Source organism: Triturus cristatus, chromosome 4_2 (genome assembly GCF_964204655.1).
Source record: "Triturus cristatus chromosome 4_2, aTriCri1.1, whole genome shotgun sequence".
Lineage (NCBI taxonomy): Eukaryota > Metazoa > Chordata > Amphibia > Caudata > Salamandridae > Triturus > Triturus cristatus.
The window spans coordinates 198272192-198295322 of NC_140586.1; the positions used below are offsets into that span (position 1 = coordinate 198272192).

The following is a 23131-nucleotide window of genomic DNA, read 5'->3' on the forward strand; positions in this document are numbered from 1 at the left end:
AAGTGCTTGGTGTAATTTGAGAACTGCCTCTACAACCTCCATTAATACAAGACTGAGGGGATAATTAAAGGTATTATATGGTCGGTCGATCGGTTATATATATATATATATAAATATATATATATTCACTGAAAAAACCATAGGTTTCACACACGTTATAGTTAGGAATTAGCATTTAAAAAACCTTGCAAATTCACGGAAAAAAACATAGGTTTCACACATGTTATAGTTAGCTGGACATTTTACTGATAAAAAACCAATGAAATTCCCCCGTTATAGTTACTGTAGGCAACTATAACTCACGCGACCGTAATCCTCCGCTGATGCTAATACTGTATTTAGACACTTATTTGCCCATGTCTTCTTCCATTAAATTTTAGCTATACATATATTACAAATATTTTTTTTCATAAAGACACGGACGCGTGAGTTATAGTTGCCTAACTATAACATGTGTGAAACCTATGGTTTTTTCCGTGAATTTGCAAGGTTTTTTAAATGCTAATTCCTAACTATAACGTGTGTGAAACCTATGGTTTTTTCAGTGAATTTGTACGGTTTTTTAAATGCTAAGTTACTTTACGCCATTTGTGGCGTGCGCGCCCACTTAACGCAGTTCGTTCCGTGCGCGCACGGTGCGCTTCGCGCACTGTGCGCGCACAGTGAGCACGCGGTGCGCTTCGCGCACCGCGTGCCCACGTTACGCTAGATGGGCCATGAACGCACGATGCGCTTCGCGCACCGTGCGCACATGGAGGACATATGATGAGCATCGTTGTGACAGGTAAAATATATGTTTTGTTTTGCTGTAATAAGACATGCACAAATCGTGCCCTTCGGGCACCATTTGCACACGGGGTGGGGAGAATGTGGATATTTTTTAATTTTTTTTTATTATTTATTACCGTACGCGTACGGTAAGCGTAATCGGCGAAATTTTCGAAAAAATTAAAATTGCCTTTTTTCACTTGGGGGATCGTTGGGGACTCCATCGACATGGCTAGGTTCTTGGGAGCTGTCTAAACAGCCCCTTTACATGTTTTTGCACTTTGTTTTTCAACCCCCTGTCAGAGTGCGAGAGAGAAAATGGCGGCCGCCGCTTCCTGGTTTCGACCGATTCGAATGTTTACTAAGATCTAACGGCCAATCAGAATCGCGCTCGCGCACGTCACCGTACGCGTACGGTAAGCGCACCGTAAGCGCACCGTAAGCTGGCTCAGATATATATATTGATTTAAAGGCTATTTTCTCAGAATCTACTGAACAGATTTACACCAAACCTACAAAAGGCACTTCCTTGACCTGAGGACTACCTCTCTGCCAAATTTCATTAAATTCTGTTCAGCCGTTCGGGCTGTAGCTCTGTCTAAAGGTCCTATGGAAAAATGCATGGGAAAAACGCGTTTTGGGACCCCCCTTTTATCTCAGCCCCCGCTTGACGAATCCCCCCGAGACTTTCAGGGTAGGAGCAGAGCTCAACGCCCCACCTATTTTGAAAATTTTGCGAGGATTCGTCGACCGGCGCCAAAGTTATTCAAAATAGAATGTTGCGGATTTCCTATGGTAAGAGGGTCCTAACTATAACTATCTACTGGCGACCGCCAGTAGATAATATACATATACACACATACACTCGGTTTATATTTACACTGTGTCTTGTGTGCTTAATTACTTCTTCCTTGTTTATTGTGTAACTGTCGGTCTCACGGATTTATAGTTATGTTGGGTCTTGGGTGCTTCTATTATTGCTTCCTTATTCATTGTGTAACTGGGGCTCTGATGGAGTTATAGTGGGCCAGGATGCTTCAATGTTCTGGCATGGTATGGGGACAATTGTATGCAACCCTCCTTTATTGCCAGCTCAAACAGTAGCAACAAGGTAAGAATATAGAACCAATATTTAAATTTTAACATTCTGAAATACTTATAGAACCACAGAACCCACAGTAATCTTCCTTCTTTGGGTGCTTCTCACGAATTAGATAAGTACTATGTTTGAGGTTCTCTGCTTTTATAAGGCTCATGAATGACTGAATGTTTGAATTGTGGAGGAAATTTCTTTAATTGATAATTTGATATGTACCTTTTTCGGATTTGAGGGGATTTTTGGAGCTTTGACATAGTTGTATTAACTTTGTAATACTTCTTTTCGTTTTAGTTTGTTACATTTTGACTGTTTATAGATAGAGATTTTTTTTTTCAAACCTTTTACCGGTTATTTTTGAGACCTGTGTACCTGATTTGAGTATCACGGGGTCTGACTATTGGTTGAGGAGTGCAAGCTTTTGATTAGGGCATGTGCTTAGTCTCATAATTTTGACTGATTAAGCAGGTAGGCCTCACTCTTGGTTATTCAGCTGGTCACGGCATGCAAGTTCGGCACTTGCAATCAACTACTTAGAAATAGTTTTGGCCCTTGAGTTCAGTGCTCATGTTCGCATGTTTGGAAATCAGTTTTCTAATATTCTTCAGCCACTGTAACGTTTTGCGTCATGAAGTGAACACACGGCAGCCATCTTGAAAGCTTGGTATGGCCCTTTTGGGCATGCTGATTATTTAGTGAGATATATTTTCGGCTCTTCGCATGCGAAAGCATAAACAAATAAGTTACTTACTTTTGGTAATGCCTTATGTGATAGAGACTATCTAGCTGCAGATTCCTTACCTTAGAATATTCCCCAGGCGTCAGACAGGATCTAGACATTTTTTAGCAATCCCCTTGCACGCTGGTAGGTGGAGTCGTTCAGGTCCACATGGCGTCGTTGGCATTGTCTGTGCCAGAAGTGACATGTGCAATGCCTATATAGGTGCCACCCCAGCATGCTGACCTCAGTTGTTGACTGTTTTTCCGCACCAGAAGTACAGAGCATGGCTAATGTGCAAAAGTGAGGCCCTGAAAGATCTCTTTCATCTGATAACACAGTGACCACAATGGGGAGGATGTCAGTATTGGTAAGGAATCTGCGGCTAGATGTAAGGAAGAAAGGCTCTCAATGCTAGTCAGATCGGTCTCAGTTTCAAAAGACTGATGTGGAGTTGAGACTCTGCTGGAGACCAGAGGCCTCTGTTCTCCCCCACTCTCAGGTGGCTGCTCCAACCCGAAGGGATACATCTGTCACCACTGTGAGCACTTGGTGGGGAAGAGAGAGATCGTTTTAAAAAAAATATATTTTTGTATTGAGTTTTTACAAACAAAACATGATCTGATGTCAATATCAAAGAATCGCAGCAGCCTCCTAACCATCAGTTGCTTCGAAACAGTGCTCCATCTATTCTCCCCACTTTGAATAAAAGGACCATGAATACAAATACCCTATATGAAATATCAGCATATATGTACAATGCGTGGAATATATGACTGAATGACGATTCGACACAGATTATTGTCCAGAAGGCACCTCAGCAACTCTTAAGAAACCAGAATAATAAAAAGGACATATAAACCCCTCCCCCACCCACTCTCCCAACCCACCCATGTTCCCGGTGTGTCTTGTGCTACGGGAATGAGAGATCGGCTGTTTACCTAACTACGGTCCGTGAGTCACCACTGCAAGGTCTTTTGTAGTTCTCTCTGAAATCTGGACCAGATCGGATAGATTTCCCTGATGCTGTGCCTATTAGCTCTTAAAGTCCCACTGCAGAGCCTGCAAATGCCAACTGGTAGGTTTTACCAACAGGATGCAGTAGGTAATAAGACCCAGCAGCCCCAGTCAGTCTCACCGAAATCCAGAACAGAGGCAGAAACATCAGTATCATAGCCTGAATATCCTGAACTCGCTGTTCTGGAGAATAAGCCCTAAACTGCACTGTATCCAGAACAGCTCTGATGAAATGGAGCGTCCAAGAGGGACTCGGGTGCGACTTTCGCACATTGATAGTGAACCCCAGTGAGTGCAGGAGGTCTGCAGTAGTCTGGAGGTGGGAGACGACTGCCTGGGATGAGCCCACCTTCAACAGCCAATCGTCGAGGTAGGGAAAAACTTGACCTCCGCAGATGTGCTGCAACCACCTTCATCAACATGGTGAAGTGCACAGCTAAGGCCAACGGAGAGCAAAGCGAACTGATAATGTTCATGGCCCACTGTGAACCGCAGGTAGCATCTGTGGGCAGGCAACACTGGAATGTGGAACTAGGAGTCCTGCAAATCCAACGCTACCATCCAGGGTTGAGGGCAAATGAGACCCGAGCGAGGATGAGCATCTTGAATTTTTCCATTTTGAAGAAGTAATTGAGAGGGCGCAGATCTAAGATAGGATGGAGGGTCCATTCTTCTTTGGCACCAGAAAGTAGCGGGAAAAGCATCCACGTCCTACTTCTGATACTGGCATCCTCTTGATGGCTCCTTTGGCCAATAGGGCCAGTATGTCCTGCCACAAGAGCCGAAGGTGGTCCTCTGGGGACGGAGAAAGTGACAGTGGAGTTTGTTTGAAGGCAGGGGGCATAACTCCACTGGACAATCAATCGGATCTTAGACCTGCCTAGTTCAACTGCATACAACTTGTGTTTCACTGCTTCTGGTGCCCCTTCGATTGGGTGCTAGATATTTGTCTGGCTCTGCAGATGTGGGCTTCCGTGGACATGGACCTGTTGATGAGTCCATAGCGACCCATTTTCAAAGTTGTCCCTTGGGTCTAAGGCTTCTTCGAAATGGAAGCTAGGAGCCACTCCTTTCAGCTGAGAAAAGTGCTTAAGCACACAGATTACTAAATACTGGCTTTAATAACATGGATGCAGGTTACTCAGCTACATTCTCAGCATCAGCTGACAGCGAGGTTCATGTCTGTTCTCTGGAGATTGTAAACTGGGCTGTCCAACAATCGTTGCCTGTGGAGACGGAATCCATTCTAGATTCATTGGCTTTTTGAATTGTGAGGCATCATGGATACCTTCGATACACCTTAATTCGGCTACCTTTTCAAAATTGACATGTTACGTTTTTTTATTATGATTATAATTCTTTTTATATCATGCTTATTAGCAAAGCTTTGAACTTGCTTAGCTTGTGCCTTGAGTTTTTATTCTTTAGTTAGTCGTTACATTACTGTCCCGGCCACAGGGAAGTGGGATTGTGAGTTTCCAATAGGGCCCACTGTAGTTCTCCACGATCTTAGCTGAACAATAGGTTGTAGGCCATTTTTGCTTTGCACACGTTTATTTTTGTGCTACACTATTATTTTAGAAATAGGCTGCACATATGTTGTTATTCAGCTTTTCTGCTGGGATTCAGACTGAACATTTTGTTCAAGATCAAACAACATTGTGCCCTGTTTTTCTCTGTGGTCGGTCACAAACACATTTTAACACACAGACTAAATAGAGAGAACCAGACGCTGTTTTCCAGCATGACATTTTTTATCATATAAGCCAAGACTTGATATATATTAAAAATAGAAAGGAGAATTTCTAGCAGAGGAAAGGTCTCGGGACGAGCGTGCCAGCTCTGCACAATCTGAGATGCAGACCAGCAAACAGCAAATGCCAGGTATGGGGCCCGGCTCTAATCCCAGAGATGACTTAGATATCATTGTGCAAATGTTGTGAGGTTAGGCTTAGGCACATATATCATTCACCATGATATGGCTTTTCATTGTATAAAGTTTATTGATAAAGCTAATTACTTTGCTGCTCGGTTTCATATTTTTTCCAATTGCAGCACAGTTGCTAAATGAGAGCACGATAGTTTCAATAAATATTGTAAACTTTCCTCATGTTTTTCATTTGTTTATTATGGACATGCATGAGTAAGAGAACGAAACGTGATGATCCCTTACCACAGTTCCCTGAGGGGACTAGAGTGTTGTGTTTTGGTGTGCCAATATACTTGTTACTATGGGAAGGTTAGGAGGGCAGGTAAGGCACTATGAGCTAGTCGGGATTTGGGCCCATAGGTACAGATGTGGTATGGCGACTCAGTCCTTACATACTGACGTTCTGTGATCCCAGGTATAGTTCTGTTTCCAAACAGAATCCCTGCAACAATGGAATTCTCCTTGTTTAACTAGTGCTCTAATGGAATTACAGTTATACTGTGGTTAGGGTGCCTCGATCACTGCCTCCTTGTTTATTGTGTAACTGGAGCGCTGAAGGAATTATAACTGTACTGTGTCGGGTGGGCTTCAATTACTGCCTCCTTGTTTATTGTAGAACTGAAGCAGTCATGGAAGAACAAGTTACTTACCTTCGGTAACGCTTTTTCTGGTGGATACAGTATCTGCCTGTGGATTCCTCACCTTGTGAATATCCCCTGCGCCAGCAACATTTGGAAACTTTTGTAGCAGTCCACGCCGATGGGGTCGAAGATGACGTCACAGAGACACGGCTCCGCTCGCGACTCCACTGACGTCACCGGCTCCATAAGAAGACCTCCTCGGCGTGATGACGTCAGTTCCGCCCCTTTTTTCCGTGCCTTCGAGGCACACGGACGGACTGACAGCAATATGTACATAAACAGCATACACAGTACACAATATGCATATCAACACACACAGTGTGGAAAAGAAACATCAAAACACTAGAAATAACCCAATGTCCTTGACAGTCATAAATACATTTGAAATCATCAATAGAATTACCGTCATAGAGTCACTGGAATAGAAGGATGGACAACGGGGAGGCGGGTGGGTCAGTGAGGAATCCACAGGCAGATACTGTATCCACCAGAAAAAGCGTTACCGAAGGTAAGTAACTTGTTCTTCTGATGGATACATCTGCCAGTGGATTCCTCACCTTGTGAATAGATTCCACAGCAGTCCCCACTCCCGGAGGAGGGTGTCCATCCCCCTATACCAGAAAATCCTGAAGGACGGAACGGGCAAAATGTCCGTCCCTCCTCACCTCAGAGTCTAAACAATAATGTTTTGCAAAGGTGTGAAGGGAGGCCCAAGTTGCCGCCCTACAAATGTCCTCCACAGGAACACCCCTAGACAAAGCAGAGGTAGAAGACTTTGCTCTAGTGGAATGAGCTCTTAAACCCTCCGGAGGCTCCTTACCAGCTAGGGAGTAGCAGATCTTGATGCATAGCACAATCCATCTTGAAAGGGTGCGCTTGTGCACCGCACGACCCTTTCTGCAGCCAGCAAAGCCCACAAAGAGCTGGTCATCAATCCTGTAGTCCTTAGTCCTGTCCAGGTAAAAGCTCACCGCCCTCTTAGGGTCCAAGCGGTGAAGTCTCTCCTCCTCCTTGGAAGGGTGAGGGGGAGGATAAAAGGTAGGAAGGGTAATGGACTGCCCCAGATGGAAGGGAGTTACCACCTTAGGCAAAAACGCAGCCCTGGTCCGGAGAACCATTCGTTCAGCATGCACAGTCAAGAATGGGGGTTTTGAACTAAGAGCTTGAAGCTCACTTACTCTCCTTGCCGAGGTGATTGCAACGAGGAAAACCGTCTTAAAAGACAACAGTCTCAAGGGACACTTATGTAAGGGCTCGAAAGGAGAACCCATAAGATAAGTCAGTACAAGGTTTAAGTCCCACTGAGGTACAATAAAGGGAGTAGGAGGAAATTTATTCGTAAGGCCCTTGAGAAACCTAAGCACAATAGGTGATTTAAACAAGGACGGCTGATCTGGCAGGCATAGGAAAGCCGACAAAGCCGATAAATATCCCTTAACAGTGGCCACAGCAAAGCCTTGCTGGGCAAGAGAAAGAGCAAACTGCAGAATGTTAGACAAACGAGCCTTCAAGGGATCAATCGACCTCTCTCCACACCAGAGAACGAACTTAGACCACCTATAGGAGTATATGGATTTGGTGGAGTGTCGCCTGGCCGATAAAATAACATCCACCACATCTGGCGGGAGAGAGAAAGAATTCAGGTTGCCCCGTTCAATCTCCAGGCATGAAGGTGTAAGCTCTGGAGGTGGGGGTGTAGAACCTGCCCCTCCGACTGCGAGAGGAGGTCTGCCCTCAGAGGGAGACGGAGCGGAGGGCACGAGGAGAGGTGGAGAAGATCTGTGTACCACACCCTTCTTGGCCAATCCGGGGCGATCAATATAACTTGGGCCCGGTCTTGGCGAACCTTCCTCAGAACCCGAGGAATCAAGGGTATGGGAGGAAACGCGTAAAGGAGTCGTGAGCCCCAACTCAACTGAAACGCGTCTCCCAACGCCCCCTGCATCGGATACTGGAGACTGCAGAATGACAGGCAGTGCGCGTTCTCGAAAGTGGCAAACAGATCCACCCGAGGAGTTCCCCACGTCCGAAAGACGTGACGAACTACCTCCGGATGGAGCCTCCACTCGTGGTCGGCAGAGAACTGCCGACTAAGACTGTCCGCACGTACGTTCAGCACCCCGGCCAGATGATTCGCCATCAGACAAATCCGATGGTCCTGAGCCCAGGACCATAAACGCAGGGCCTCTCTGCATAGACAAAGAGACCCCACTCCTCCCTGCTTGTTTATATACCACATCGCGGTAGTGTTGTCCGTCAGAACCTGAACAGACTGACCGCGAAGGGAAGGGAGGAAGGCCTTGAGCGCCAAGCGTATCGCCCGTAACTCCAGAAGGTTGATGTGAAGCAACCTTTCCTCTGGAGACCAAAGACCCTTGATCTCCAGATCCCCCAGATGCGCACCCCACCCTAAGGTGGATGCATCCGTTACCACTGTGGTCACCGATGGAGGTAGATGAAAGGGCCTTCCTTGAGACAGATTGCCCTCCACGCTCCACCAAGATAGATCCGCTGCAGCTTCTCTGGAGATCCTCACAGACTCCCTGAGATCCCCTTTGTGCTGATACCACTGCTTGCGGAGGCACCACTGGAGCGCCCTCATGTGCCAGCGTGCATGGTTGACCAACAGTATGCAGGAAGCGAACAGACCGAGCAGGCGAAGGACCTTCAGAACTGGAACAACCGCTCCGCTGAAAAACAAAGGAATCATTTCCTGTATGTCGAGAATCCTTTGAGGAGGAGGGAATGCTCGACACACAGTAGTGTCCAGTACCGCACCTATGAACAGGTTGCGCTGAGAGGGCACCAGGTGAGATTTGGGCACGTTGATCGAAAAACCCAATCTGTACAACAGCCGAGTTGTATCCTGCAGATGACACAGCACCTTCTCCGACGACTCCGCCTTGATCAGCCAGTCGTCCAAATAAGGGAAAACCGAAATTCCCGATCTTCTGAGATGGGCTGCCACCACTGCCATCACCTTTGTGAAGACTCGAGGTGCCGAAGTAAGACCAAACGGGAGAACCGCAAACTGATAATGTTGCGATCCTACCGTGAAACGGAGATACTTCCTGTGCGACTTCAGGATGGGGATGTGAAAATACGCATCCTGCAAGTCGAGCGACACCATCCAGTCCTCCTGATTCAGCGCCTGAAGAACCTGCGCAAGGGTGAGCATCTTGAACTTCTCCTGTTTCAGGTAAAAGTTCAGGATTCTGAGGTCTAGTATCGGACGCAATCTGCCGTCCTTCTTCGGGATCAGAAAATACCGGGAGTAGCATCCCTGACCCCTCTCCTGCTCCGGAACCACCTCTATCGCCCCTTTCTGAAACAACTTCAGGACTTCTTCCTGCAGGAGAAGACGGTGGTCCTCCGAGCAAGCACCTTGGCAAGGAGGGTAAACTGGAGGGAATTCCCGAAAGGGAAGGGCGTACCCATTTTCTACAAGATCCAGAACCCAAAGGTCTGTAGTAACCGATTCCCAATCTTGTAGAAAATGGGTAAGCCGGCCCCCCACAGGACCAGCATGATCCGGAATGTCGAATCTAGGGCTGTTTTGCAGTGGTGGGAGGGGCAGAGGAAGAGGAAGAGGAGGAGGAGAGTTGACGGCCACGTGAGCGACCTCTAAGTCTTCCTCTATATCCCTTGGAGCTTTGCTGCTGCTGCTGCTGCTGCTGCTGCTGGGCTGGTCTATAAGAACGAAAACTCGCCCTTCCAAAACCTCTGTACCTTTTGAAAGTACTTCTCGGCTGGGATTGAAGGCCCAACGACCTAGCCGTAGCCTTACTCTCTTTGAAGCGCTCGAGAGCTGCATCAGCCTTCTTCCCGAACAGACCAGACCCATCAAAAGGTAAGTCCAACAAGGTCGACTGGACATCCGAAGAAAATTCGGAGGACTTAAGCCATGCACCCCTCCTGGTGGCAACTGAAGACCCCATGACCCTGGCAACCGAGTCTGCTGTATCCAAGCCACTCTGTATAACCTGGCGAGCAGCCGCCTGGGCATCCGACAGTACTTCACTGAAGCCTGTCCTATCCACCTCCGACAGCTTCGGTGCCAACTTTTTAGCTGAATCCATAAGCGCATGGATATAGCGCCCCAATAAACAAGTCGCATTAGAAGACTTTAATGCCATACTGGCTGAAGAAAAGACTTTCTTGGCTGATTGGTCCACCTTCTTGGCCTCTCTGTCCCCTGGGACCTGAGGAAACGCACCTTTTGAACGTCCAGAACAAGCAGCCTGAACGACCAGACTTTCAGGTGAAGGGTGTGATGACAAAAACTCAGGATCCCCCGGAGCCACCCTATATCTCCTTGCAACCACCTTGGACACCGCAGGAGCTGAAAAAGGCTTGCGCCACACATCCAACACAGGCTCCAATATAGCTTCATTAAAAGGCAACAGCGGCTCTGACACCGCAGTTGGAGAGTGCAACACCTCAGTCAAGATATTGGACTTGAACTCAACAGATGGCAATTGAAGGTCCAACAACTCTGCAGCCTTTCTGATTACAGCATGATAAGGAGCTGCGTCTTTTGAAGGTTCATCTGAAGGAGGAGTGATCTCCCACTCCGGAGACAAATCCAACCCACTTGCCTCCTTCAACTCGTCAAACACCTCATCGGATTCGACCAATTCCCCCTCTTCAGCCTCATCCATAAGATAGCTCCTCTCCTCCAGCACTCTCTGCGCCTCCCTCCTGGAACGGATCCGCACCTGCGGCGTCGGCGGCGCCGTGATCGAATCCGACGGCGCCGGCAGAGGCGTCGAACGCGGATCAGCTGGAGCAGCCGGCGTCGAACGAGGTCGAGCCGGCGCCGGCGCCGGTGAAGAGGGAAGCGGCGTCGATGTTTTCGGCGCCGGCATCTGCCAAGACGGCGTCGCTGGGAAGAAAGGCATAAACGGTGCTTGAGGATAAAGCTGCGGCACTCCCAGATTAAAAGCCATCGGACCCATCGGACCCATAGGTGCACCAGAGGAATACATGGCCCGTGAGAACACCCCATACATCGCATTGAGATACTGCGAGGGGTCCTGACCTGGATTAGGGAAAGCCGGATACTGGTCAGGTAACACCGGACTCGGGCCTGCCGGCGCCGACGGTGGAACTTGCGGCGTCACAGACTCACCCGGAGCCTGATCATCCTCCTCCTGGGCCGGAGTCGGAGACGGAGCCGAAGAACCTGCTGGACCTGGAGAAGCCATCGGCGCCGGAGAGGACGCCGGCACCGGCGAACCAGCCGGAGCCGGAGAAAACACAGGAGAAGATGGAACGGGAGGCGAAGCCGGAACAGGAGAAGGAGACACTGACTCCCTTCGACGCCGAGCAGGTGATTTAGACTTCGACGTCGAGGCCTTGTGATGAGACGAATGCCTCCTTTTCTTCTTATGCTTCTTGCTCTTTGAAGCATGTCCCGACGTCGACTTGGAAGCCGACCTCGACCTCGACCTGGATCTTCTTCTACCTCTTTTCTCCTTTCTCTTCATCCGGGCGATAAAGAGCTTTGCCTCTCTTTCCTTAAGAGCCTTTGAGCTCATCTTCCTGCAACACGAACATCCTTCAACATCGTGGTCCGATGACAAACACCAAACGCAGTCGTCATGCGGGTCAGTAATGGACATGTGTTTGCCACATTCATGGCAAGGCTTGAAACCAGACTTCCTTGCCGACATTCTCGAAGAAAGACAGAGAAACTTCGGAATAAACACAAAGTAACAGGTAAAGCTACCAGTAACGATTCCCGAAATCCGTTGGCGTCGTCGGCGCGGAAAAAAGGGAACTGACGTCATCACGCCGAGGAGGTCTTCTTATGGAGCCGGTGACGTCAGTGGAGTCGCGAGCGGAGCCGTGTCTCTGTGACGTCATCTTCGACCCCATCGGCGTGGACTGCTACAAAAGTTTCCGAATGTTGCTGGCGCAGGGGATATTCACAAGGTGAGGAATCCACTGGCAGATGTATCCATCAGAATTATAGTTACAGTGGGCCTGGGGTGCCTCCATTATTGCCTACATGCTTATGGAGTAACTGGAGCTCTAGTGGAATTATAGTAATACTGGGACTGGAATGCCTTTATTAGCGCTCGCTTGTTTATTGTGCAACTAATGTTCAAACGGAATTATAAGCATGTTGGGCCTCGGGTGCACCGATTACTACCTCCTTGTTTATTGTGGAATAGAAACTCTGATGGAATCATAATTATGCTGGATCTCTGGTGCTGCTATTATCATCTTTTGTTTATTATGTAACTGAAGTTCTGATGGAATTATAGCTATACTGGGTCTGATGCCTCTATTATTGCTCCTTGTTTCTTGGGTTTCTGAAGCTCTCATGGGTTAATAGTTATACTGGGCCTAGGGTGCCACAAGAATTGTATGATCCTTTATTCTGTGACTGAAACTATCACATAGTTATGGTTAAACACCGTATGTGGTGCTAGGATAAGTGCCTCCTTGTTCACTGTATAACTGATATATTTGTAGTTATACTGATACTGGGGTGCCTCGAATATTGCCTCATTTATCGTTCTACTGGAGCTCTAAAGGAATTACAGTTATTCTAGGTTTGAGGTGCTTCAATTATTGCCTCCTTGTTTATCATGTAACAGGACCTCTGATGGAATTATAGTAACCTATGCCTGAGGGTGCCTCAATCACAGAGTCAGTGTTTATTGTGTAACCTGAGCTTTGACATAATTATAGTTATACTGCATCTGGGGCACCCCTATCATTGACTCGTTTATCAAGTAACTGAAGCACTTTTGGATTTATAGTTATACTGTGTTTGGGGCGCCTCTATTATTGCCTCCTTGTTTATCAAAAAAACTGCAGCACTTTCAGATCTATAGTTATACTGCGTCTGGGATGACGGTATTATTGCCTTTTTCATGTAACTAAATTGCTTTCTGATTTACAATTATACTGTGTTTGGGGGTGCCTCAATTATTGCCTGCCTTTTTGTTCTGTAACTGAAACTCTGATGGAATTATAGTTACTGGGTCTCTGGTGCTTCTAATATTGCATCCTTGTTTATTGTGTAACAGGAGCTCTGATGGAATTATAGCTGTATTGGTTCTGGGTTGCCTCAATTTAATCTCCTTGTTTTATGCTTAACTGGAGCTCTGATGGAGTTAACAGAAATGAACTTATGCTGGGAGGGGTGCCTAAAATACTGCATTCTTGTTTACTGTGAAGCTCTGATGGAATTATAGTACATCATTGTCTGTGGTGCCACTATTCTTGCCTGCTTGATTATTGTGCAACTGAAGTTCTGATAGAAGTATAGTTATGGTGGGTCCAGAGTGCCTTGATTATTGCTTTTTTTTATTGTGCAACTGAAGCTCTGAAGTAATTATAGTTATACTCAGACTGGTATGGAGGTACCTCTAGTATTGCTGCCTTGTATATCGTGCAAGAGCCTACAATGGAAGTATGGTTAGAATTAGGTTTGGGGTGACTCCATTAATGCCTCCTTGTTTATTGAGTAACTGAAGCTCTTTCAGAATTATACTTATAACAGGTTTGGGGGTGCCTCTATTATTCCCTCCTTGCTTATTTTGAGAATGAAACTATCATGTAGCTATGGTTAAACTCGGTCTATGGTGCTTCGATAAGGGCATCTTTGTTTATAGTGTAAATGGTAGAATTTTAAGCATATAGGATGGCAGTGGATATTATTGCCGCTTTGTTTAATTGGAAACTGAATCATTGAAGGGAATATAGTCATACAAAGTCTCAGGCTTCTCAGTAAATGCTAAGTGAGGCAAAAAAAAAATGGCGTGACCTGTACTCACCGAGCCCATTTCTTGGCCAAGCGCTGCGTTCACCACTCCCTTCAGGATGTACTCCTGCAAGAAAACGAGCAATAAATCAACTCTCAATGAGAAAAAAAATGAACATGGTGGGTGGTCACCTAATTAAGGGCCAGATCAGAGTGCATTAGGTCTTATATCGGAGATACTTCTCTATCAATCTGTAAGCCTCACATAATGACACTCTTCCCGGTAGCCTCAGAATAGAGAAACTTGGGGTTGGCAATAAGAAAGTGAACATGGAAGATAACAACAACTACCTGGAGATGCGAGCAATAATCAGTTTATCCAGGCAGCTTCATGGTTATTATGGAAGCTTTGCAGCAGATATCAGTGTCCCAAATGTATTTGCATTTTGGCTAACAGGGAGGAAAGAATATTTATATTAATACCAAGGGTATAACAAGTTACTCACCTGTAACATTGATATTTTTATGCCCAAGGCCCCTTCAGTCCTTCGCACTTGATGTCTAGTCACTGGACAGAACCAAAGTAGATATCTTTGCTCTTAAATAATCAAGGAACCTGAGAGAGGATCATTCTATCTGCACCTTCTTTCCCATCCCACATCTCTCACTAGTCTTTGTGCGGCAGAAAAAAATGACCATCTTCAGAGCATTATTTTGAGTTGTTTTTATTCTCAGTGTCACTTTCGGGGAGCTTCTGAATGCAGAGAGGGAGATAGAGAACGGGTGAAAGAGGAGAAACTATAAGAAGCTTCTGAATGCCCAGAGGTAGAGCACGGATGACAGGGGAAGAGCTATAAGATATTCGTGGAATTGTTAGGATAGAGAAATGCAACTTCATTAGGTCCAAATCAGTGCTTTAAATGGGCAGGTATTGAGTATCTGTACCTCTTCAATTAGAAAGAGGAAGTACCTACAGCTTCATAGCACTGCTGCAATACACTTAATGGGAGAGTATCACAGCTTCTCAGTACTTTCACTTCTATATTTCTATTTCTAGCACTGGTCCAAATCACCTGCACTCCAGATCCCTTTACCTCCAAGAAGATATGTGCAGTTTCTTCAATGGTAAAGTCCCAACAAGCAGAAGCTGACTGTCCGCTTCAGAGACCGACCCTGAAATGATCATAACACAAAGGGCGACCATCCTGGGCAATCTAGAAAATCCCAGTAATTCACAGCCTAAAACTGGCACCATGTCATTTAAAGAGATTACACTGGAGATTCCTTATAATACTATTTTGTTTTTGGAAGCAATGCTTTTTTAGTCACATCCAAAACATCCCAATAATTCATAATCTTGGCGGTACCAAGTATGTCAAAGAGATTAAACTGCTGTTTACTTACACTTCCATTTTGCTTTTTGAGGGGAACTTTTTATTGACAACTATAACTCTGCAACTTCTGATGTGAGAGTCGGTGCACTGGTTTATCGGTTTGGCTAGAGACTGCTTCAGGTGTATACCAGAACCCTTATCATTAACACCAAAAACATAGACAAAGACAGGCTTTAAATCAGTCCTTTTCAACCACTGGTTTGTTTGGCTCAATCCTTTTTGGCTAGTCCCTGAAGAAATAGTCATCCATATTCTGGATCAGTTCAGATGAGTATCAGTCTTGCAGTTAGTTATTGACTATTAGGTGTCTGCGTCCCAATTAACAGCATGAACAGTGAAGAAATAAGTTGTAGGAAGCTGGCTCTGTATATACTATACCAAAATGAGGTATAGTGTGCACAGAGTCCAGTGGAACCCCAAAGGTAGGCAGAGGTAAAAGTAGATAGCACCCTACTCTCTATTTGTGGTAGAGTGGGCGAGCAGTAAGGCTTTATCAGAGGGTTGTGTTAAGCATTTGTTGTACACACACTCAAAGACGGAACTCGGACCAATTTTGTTTGTATAAAAATATTAAGTTATTTTATTTCTAGAACTAAGCCAAGCCTGGCACAAGAAAGTGAAATAAATGCTTTGCTAAATCTTATGAAGTGTTTTAGAATTGAATGTAGGTTCAAATGCAAATTATTGAAATACAGGTAAGTCAAAATGTCAAAATTACTTTTCAGATAACTTTTCGGTTACATACTTTTGAAGCTACTTTTTCTACTCAGAGTTTGCTGGTCCTAGAAGTGCTGTTAAGCAAACTGCAATGTCAAACGATGCACCTTGAACACCTAATGTGACCTCTTACTGGAGCTTGTTCTATGGTTACTAAGTGGTTTTGGACCTAAATGTGAAGTCAGACTATTCTTACTAACTTTGCACCAAGGATACATTTTTTTTTATTTAAATGGGATTTTTGCTACTAAATGTGTTCTTAAACCTAAAAGATTATTCACATTCCTGTTGCACAAATGGTGGTTACGGGCGCTATTCCAAGGGTGATTATGTACTTAAATGTGTCTTTGCTCTTAATTTGATTTGTGCTCTTAAAATGCTTCCACAACTGACTGTTGTATAAAAGACATGTTTGCACCAGTGGTAATTTTGCACCTTAAAGTGCTTTCACACACCAACTGGTGTTGCACCTAGAGTAATTTTAAACCTTAATGTAATTCTGCTCCTAAATTTGATACCATAATTCTCCTTACTTTCCACCAAGGGTGATTTTGAAATCAAAATCATCATTATTTTTTACCTAAAAAAGATTTATGCTCTAAATGTTTTCCATACTTATCCTGATGTTGGACAAAAAGTGATATTGGACCTCACTGTGCTATCAATCAAATGTGATGTCATACTGAAGCACACCTTTATCACCCAATGTCAGTGGTGCTGGAAACATTTTCATAGTTAGGGTGCTGGTCATCAATGTCATCTCACTAAAGTCATAAAGGTTTTGATAAATTCAACTGCTACATACTGAGGAACCATAGCAAATATGATACACTAATCTGGAAGAGTAGTGGTTTTCCATTTGAAGCATATTTTCATAATATTTTGCTAAAGCATGGTGTGGTACGGTATTGTGATTTTTAAGAGTACATTCCTCAGTGAAATGGCCTCTTTGTGCAAGTGAATCACCTGAAACAACTGCTCAACACAAACTCAGTTTTGTCAGGGACAAGCAAGAGTTTAATCATTTTTCAAAATCTACAATGTCTGAACATGACTTGGAACTGGGCGGTGAGTCTTCCACCTCCAAGTCAGCAGAGTTTATCATGAACTCTACCAATTATTGGCCCATGTAAGTTAAATGAGAATATATTTCAGCCCACCTCCGACTGCTGTTCTTTGCTTCTAAAGATTAAAGCTGCCCGCCATAAAAACGTTCTTAATAGTTGGGGAAAAAGCAAAATTAATTATGTCTCTGATGAAATGCTCTCTCAAGAAATTTCTCTTGCGTTGTGCTATGGCCACTGGTATTGTGAAAGAAATGCATCTCTTTGTTTCTATCAGCAAATACTTTGTATATAACATGGATTCAGGGATCGATCAATATATGGACTTGATCCATTCGGAACTGAAATGCTCCTTATATTTAAGTTTCAGACTGGGCTCTTTTCCAACAGTAGAATATCTAGCAAGAAAGAGTAGTCACCAAATGGGGGATGAGAACTGTGACTGCACCCCTCGGAAGAGATGCCGTTAAGCACTTCTAGATACTTTGCACTATGTTTCTCAAGCCTTGTAAAAGCTGGTTGCTTCCTTTATTCAAGTTATTTGGTTCACGGACAGACTTTCAGGCTATGACTCTCTGCCTAAGGACAGATGAACAAATTTGGTTTAGCTCTAGACAAGGTAGATAGTTATGAAGCCATAACTGTGTTACTATTCTAAATTAAGTTCTGTGTTCTCGCATAACAATAGAAAACTTCTCAGATCCATAAATGTTTGGCGTTGATGTAAGACAGACAAGTATTTTGTTTTTTTTAGTATCAGTAATGATAGCACTTATGCACATTGTATAAATTCTTAGGGTAAATAGGAGATTCGGTGCAGGGTATTATATTATAGATGAAAAGAATACCATACATTGTTTAGGGAGGTTTTTTAATGAAATATTTTATACTATTTCTTATGTTAGTAAAATGTTGAATTTGTATTATAATACCATTTTATATTATAAGGCAATTTTGATGATGGCAAAATAAACTATCTGCATATTTCCGTTGGTGGTGTAACAGTTATCTGTTAGGCTATTCAAGGAGAAATGTAATACTTTTAGCACACCTTTTCCAATCTGGACACAAGAGAAACATTGTGCGCCTGATTTGTGTAATTTTACAAATTGCCTAATTCTGAAGCATTGTGCAACATCAGATGAAATGAACATCCTAAGTATTGCGCCAGTAGAACTAAGGATATCAAGAACATGGTTTTCTGAGCAAGATACATTTTTCTATCAGAATTATTGTGCGCACAGGATGAACAATGTCCCATAATGCTAGTAGCCTATGCCATGCATATACCATACACTCTAAGGATGCCAGATTGTTACATGTTGCCATTATTTTGCTTAAGAAATCATTTTAGAAGTCATTGGCCACTTTGGAAGCAAATGCAGAATATTACTCATTGAATGTTTCGATTTGTTAAATGTAAGCACGGGACTGAAAATATGGTGAGATGTTTACATGGAGTGATCAGACAATGCTAACCCTAACTTGTAAAATACAGGCAAAACAGTCAATGTGCAGTTTCCTTCTGATGGAGCAGGTAAAACAAAATGTTGTATACCTCCTCTAATTTGCATGAAGTTAATTACGTAATCATTCTAAATCTAACTCGTACTAATTGGTTTGAAGTGAAATATTACTAATCAACTTTTACACCTTAATGAACACGAGATACACGTGGGACTAAAATGCTATTTGCATGGCAGAACAATTAATTAACTAACTTTAGATTGTGGTGAAATAGAAATTGCATGATTTATGTTGCTTTTGTGATGATTTGTGCTTCCAGTACTACAAAATGGTGAGTATTATTGCTTTTAATGTTGCTACAAGCTAGGTTAATACTAATATACATTGGGATTAGTGTGGGTTTAAACATTAGAATCTACATTTCTATATTTTAATTACTGTTATGTCTGTTTTAGCTTAAGTTGGCATTCGGGCCTACTAGGTCGCAGTACCTAAGATGGAGTCCCTACAAAGCTGCCACCATGTGAGCGCGATGACTTCTGCGCAGAATTGGATGGGTCTGGAGATCTCCAAGTGACCTCAGCTCTGTGACACCGTGTTCCTTTGTAGCAGGGCTATACCGGCAATTAAAGTCCCGCTGCTTTGTTAAAGTCCCTCGCCTTCAGCTCGGGCCTTTAACGCTGCTGCGGGCCTTTAATAGCCGGTATAGCCTGCTACGGCGGGCTATAAGGCTATAATATGGAAGCAGTGACAGTACCTGTAACTATAGGACCGGTGATACCAGTTTTTGATAAACAAAAAGATAGTGAGCATTGTTTAACAGTCCCATATAATTGTGGTATGCAAAAGGAGATAGAAAGGAGTGGTTTCGGATTAAATGAATGGAAGGGTATGGCAGGAACATCAGGATTAAGTACCCCAATAAATGTAACTGTAAATCAAAGTCCAGCGAGTAAGACACCTATGACAACAGAATCAGTAACCGAAACCCCAGAGAGAAGGATAGATAAAATAAGAACAGAGACAACCCCTGTAGGACCAACATAGGAAGAATTAAGTGAATGGTTATGAAGTTTACAGAAAAAAGATACAGAACCACAGCCTTTAGATGTAGCAAAATTAAAAGTAACACTAGAATAGTTAATCGTAGGAACCATTCCAACTGAAAAATTAAAAGCATATCAGGATGAGGAGTTAATGTTTCTCTGCAAAAGCATAACTTGGAGAGCAAGGACTTTGCATGAAAAGTTAGAAGAGACAGCGAGTGAAATGGGAATTGATTTTGAGAAAATACGGTCATTACAAAATCCATATAGGGTAGCTTTTTCCGAAAAGGATATTGAAAACTTGAACACTACAGGGAGGTTGACCCAAATTAAAGAACAGATTGCATTGCTAAGGAAATGGGATGATGTGGATCGATGGAAAAGTAGATGGTTCAGAAAGAGAGCGGAAACTACAGATAAGGCCTTCTCAGCATTCCCAGTGAGAGAAAAAGAGCCAGTGGTAACAGAATGTTCCATGAGAGAAATTCCTGGAGGGGGATATGTGATTATTCCATGGACTAGACAGGATATTTTGTCATTTACCAATGATTTTCCAAGGTTAAGAGAAAAACCAGTGGAATGGTACCGACAGGTAGAAAGGTTTGTCAAACTTTCAAAGGTGTTGTGGATAGACCTGAACCGTCTTTTTGATATAATTGTTCATGCAGATTTATGGGCAGAATGTAAAATTACAATAGATTGGCCAACACAAGAGTATCCTAGGGATCCTAAGACGGGAGCCCCTGATCCGGAAGTAATGAAAAAATATGATCAGGTAATTACTTTTTTGAAAAATAAAGTACCTCCGAAAGAAACTGACTGGGTAAAAATTGACAGAACTCACCAGGAGGCTAAAGAATAAGTTCATGCATATTACGAAAGGTTATTGTTGGCTTTTAACCAACACAGTGGAGATGAGAAATTAAGCAAAAAGGATTTGAGTCATTTTGTGTACAGATGTGTTTATGGTTTCAAACCTGAGGTTAGTGAAATGATTAAACAGCATACAGTGGATTGGCAGAATAAAAAGATAGACAAAGTGTTACGACATGCAATATATTTTAGTGATGAAATTGAAGCCAAACAGCGTAAACTGAAAGGAAAGGCAATGGGGGCACAGGTTAAGGAAGCCGAGCGACAGGAAGCCCAGTTGATCGAGCAAGCTAATGGTATGGAGCAAGCAAAACAAAAACCTAATATTGGAAAGGGAAAAGGACAGATCAGCATAGAGGAAGCTAAAAAGAAATGGCCATGTCATAACTGCGGAAAATTAGGGCATTGGAAATCCGAGTGTAAATTGCCACCAAAAGCTAATGGTGATAATTCATCATTGAATCCACAGGTGCAGAATGAGGTGAGTTGCCAACGGCCGCGACAGCAGCAGGTTGTTACCCAACAGTTTCAGGTGCCAAAGCCACCTTTACCACAGCACGTAAATCCTCAAAGATACAGTAATGAGACAGTGTTCTACACCGAAGAACAGGAAACAAAGCTACCACGCGCTGGTGCTGTTTCGCAGTATTGGCTGCAACACGATGAGAGTGAGTCAGAAGAGAGTTATTGACGGTGCCTAGGAGAGGAAGAGGAGTACGTACTTGGCGCAACTCTAGAGGTAGACCAAACAGGACCCTTTGTGGATGGAAAGGTGAATGAAGTGAACATTACTTTCCTAGTGGATACTGGTGCTACTCGTTCAACTGTTAGATCAGCTGAAGTTAAAAATCTTCCTCTCTCAGGTGAAACAATCCAAGTAGTCGGAGTTTCAAACAGATAAAAGTTTATCTTACTGTAAAGGTTAAAATAGGGAAATTCACTGATATGCATCGATTTGTCGTGTGTGACACTAGTCCTGTAAATCTGTTTGGGAGAGATTTGTTGTGCAAGATGAATTGCACCATCTTCTATATCCCTGATGGTATCGCTTTTGAAACTCCGGATGAAGACGTATTGTATAGAATGGCAATGGCAAACTTAGAACCTGAAATCACAGAGGCATTTGTTGCATTTGATCCGGAAGGATTGCCTCAAGAGTTGAAGGAAACAGTGAAAACCGAAGTGTGGGATTTCACAGGAGAGGATGTTGGATTAATGAAAAGAGTAGATCCTGTGATAATTGTAAAAGAAGGAGTAAATTACCCGAATATTCCTCAGTGTAAATTAACACCAGAGATAATTGCAGGCGTAATGCCTGTAATAGACAGAATGATTGAACAAGGAATTCTGAGAGAGATAATGAGTAGTCCATGTAACTCTCCGATCATGGGTTTGAAAAAGCCAAATGGGACCGTTAGGATAGTACAGGATTTGAGAAAGGTGAATAAAATTGTTGTTCCATGCTGTTCCATTGTGCAGAACCCTTCGGTAATTCTATATCAGATTACCCATGATGCAGAATGATACACAGTCATTGACTTGTGTCATGCTTTCTTTTCTGTTCCATTGCACCCTAATAGCCAACAAATGTTTGCGTTCTGGTGAACGTATTTTGGCATTGTTAGAAAAACACTCCCACACCGGAAGGGTGGTGGTGTTCTCCCAGACATACACTGTGGTAGCTTGGCTCGAGTGGTCAGGGATCAGGCACCGTGCTAAGCAAACGTCATACCCACACAATAACCATGCGTGCATCCGTTCCAAAAACGACACTACACCTTAAAAATTATACTGAAAATATATCTCTTTATCTTCTTTTCTCTTAGTTGCTGATTAAATAAATAATAATACAATCACAGTACACAAGGCTTTTCCTGTGGTAGGGTAAGTCAAATAAATAATACTTCAACGATTCAATAAATAAGGTCGATCATAAATAATCAGGGCATAAATATAAGTGCATTACATAAAAGGCAATTAAATATTACGAGGCAATAAATACTGCGAGACAATAAATACTGTGCGACAATAAATACTGTGAAACAATAAATACTGTAAGGCAATAAATACTGTGAGGCAATAAATAGGATGAATACAATAAATACAGTGCTCTCAATAAATAATAAAAGCCAACAGTGACACTTGAAAATCAGTTCACATTCCTGAGGTACTATTGGATGATTTGACCCAATCCCAGCTTGTAGAGATTTGGATGGCCTGAGGGGTATACTCCCTGGCTTGGACAAGGCTGAGGCCTAAACTGAGGTAGATCAAGGGGGAATCTAGAGATCTGGCTCTCCCACACTACACAACCCCTCTGTATTAGTCTCAGCTCACCCCTGGCACAATCAAGCTGGTTCCAGCACCTCTCTAGCCTCTAGGATGGTCTCTTAGGGCTTCACAGGGCCTTAGGCGCCCTCTATTCCACTTACTGCCCTTTTTATGAAGTTCCGACACCGCGAGGCGGCTCCGATTCGATGTCGGCGGCCTCGGCGCAATGACAGTTGTTGACGACGCCGGTAGGCGGTTCCGGTTCGATGTCGGCGGCCTCGGCTCGATGTCGACCTCCGGTTCGATGACGTCGGGCAGTCTTGGCTCGATGTCGATTTCGGGCGGCTCCGGTTCGATGTCGGCGGCCTCGGCTCGATGTCGACCTCCGGCGGCTCGGGAGTGCGATCTC

General features: G+C 43.9%; 1 protein-coding gene across 2 annotated transcripts in view; it reads right to left on the reverse strand.

The window, feature by feature from the left end:
- The window catches only part of IFT56 (intraflagellar transport 56), a 291296-nt gene that overhangs the window by 85960 nt on the left and 182205 nt on the right, over positions 1 to 23131 (reverse strand). For both annotated transcript variants that reach the window (XM_085601180.1, XM_085601182.1), the window contains exon 11: positions 13964 to 14017. In XM_085601180.1, the coding sequence (XP_085457306.1) occupies positions 13964 to 14017 (54 nt within the window). The remainder of the gene's footprint in view (positions 1 to 13963; positions 14018 to 23131) is intronic.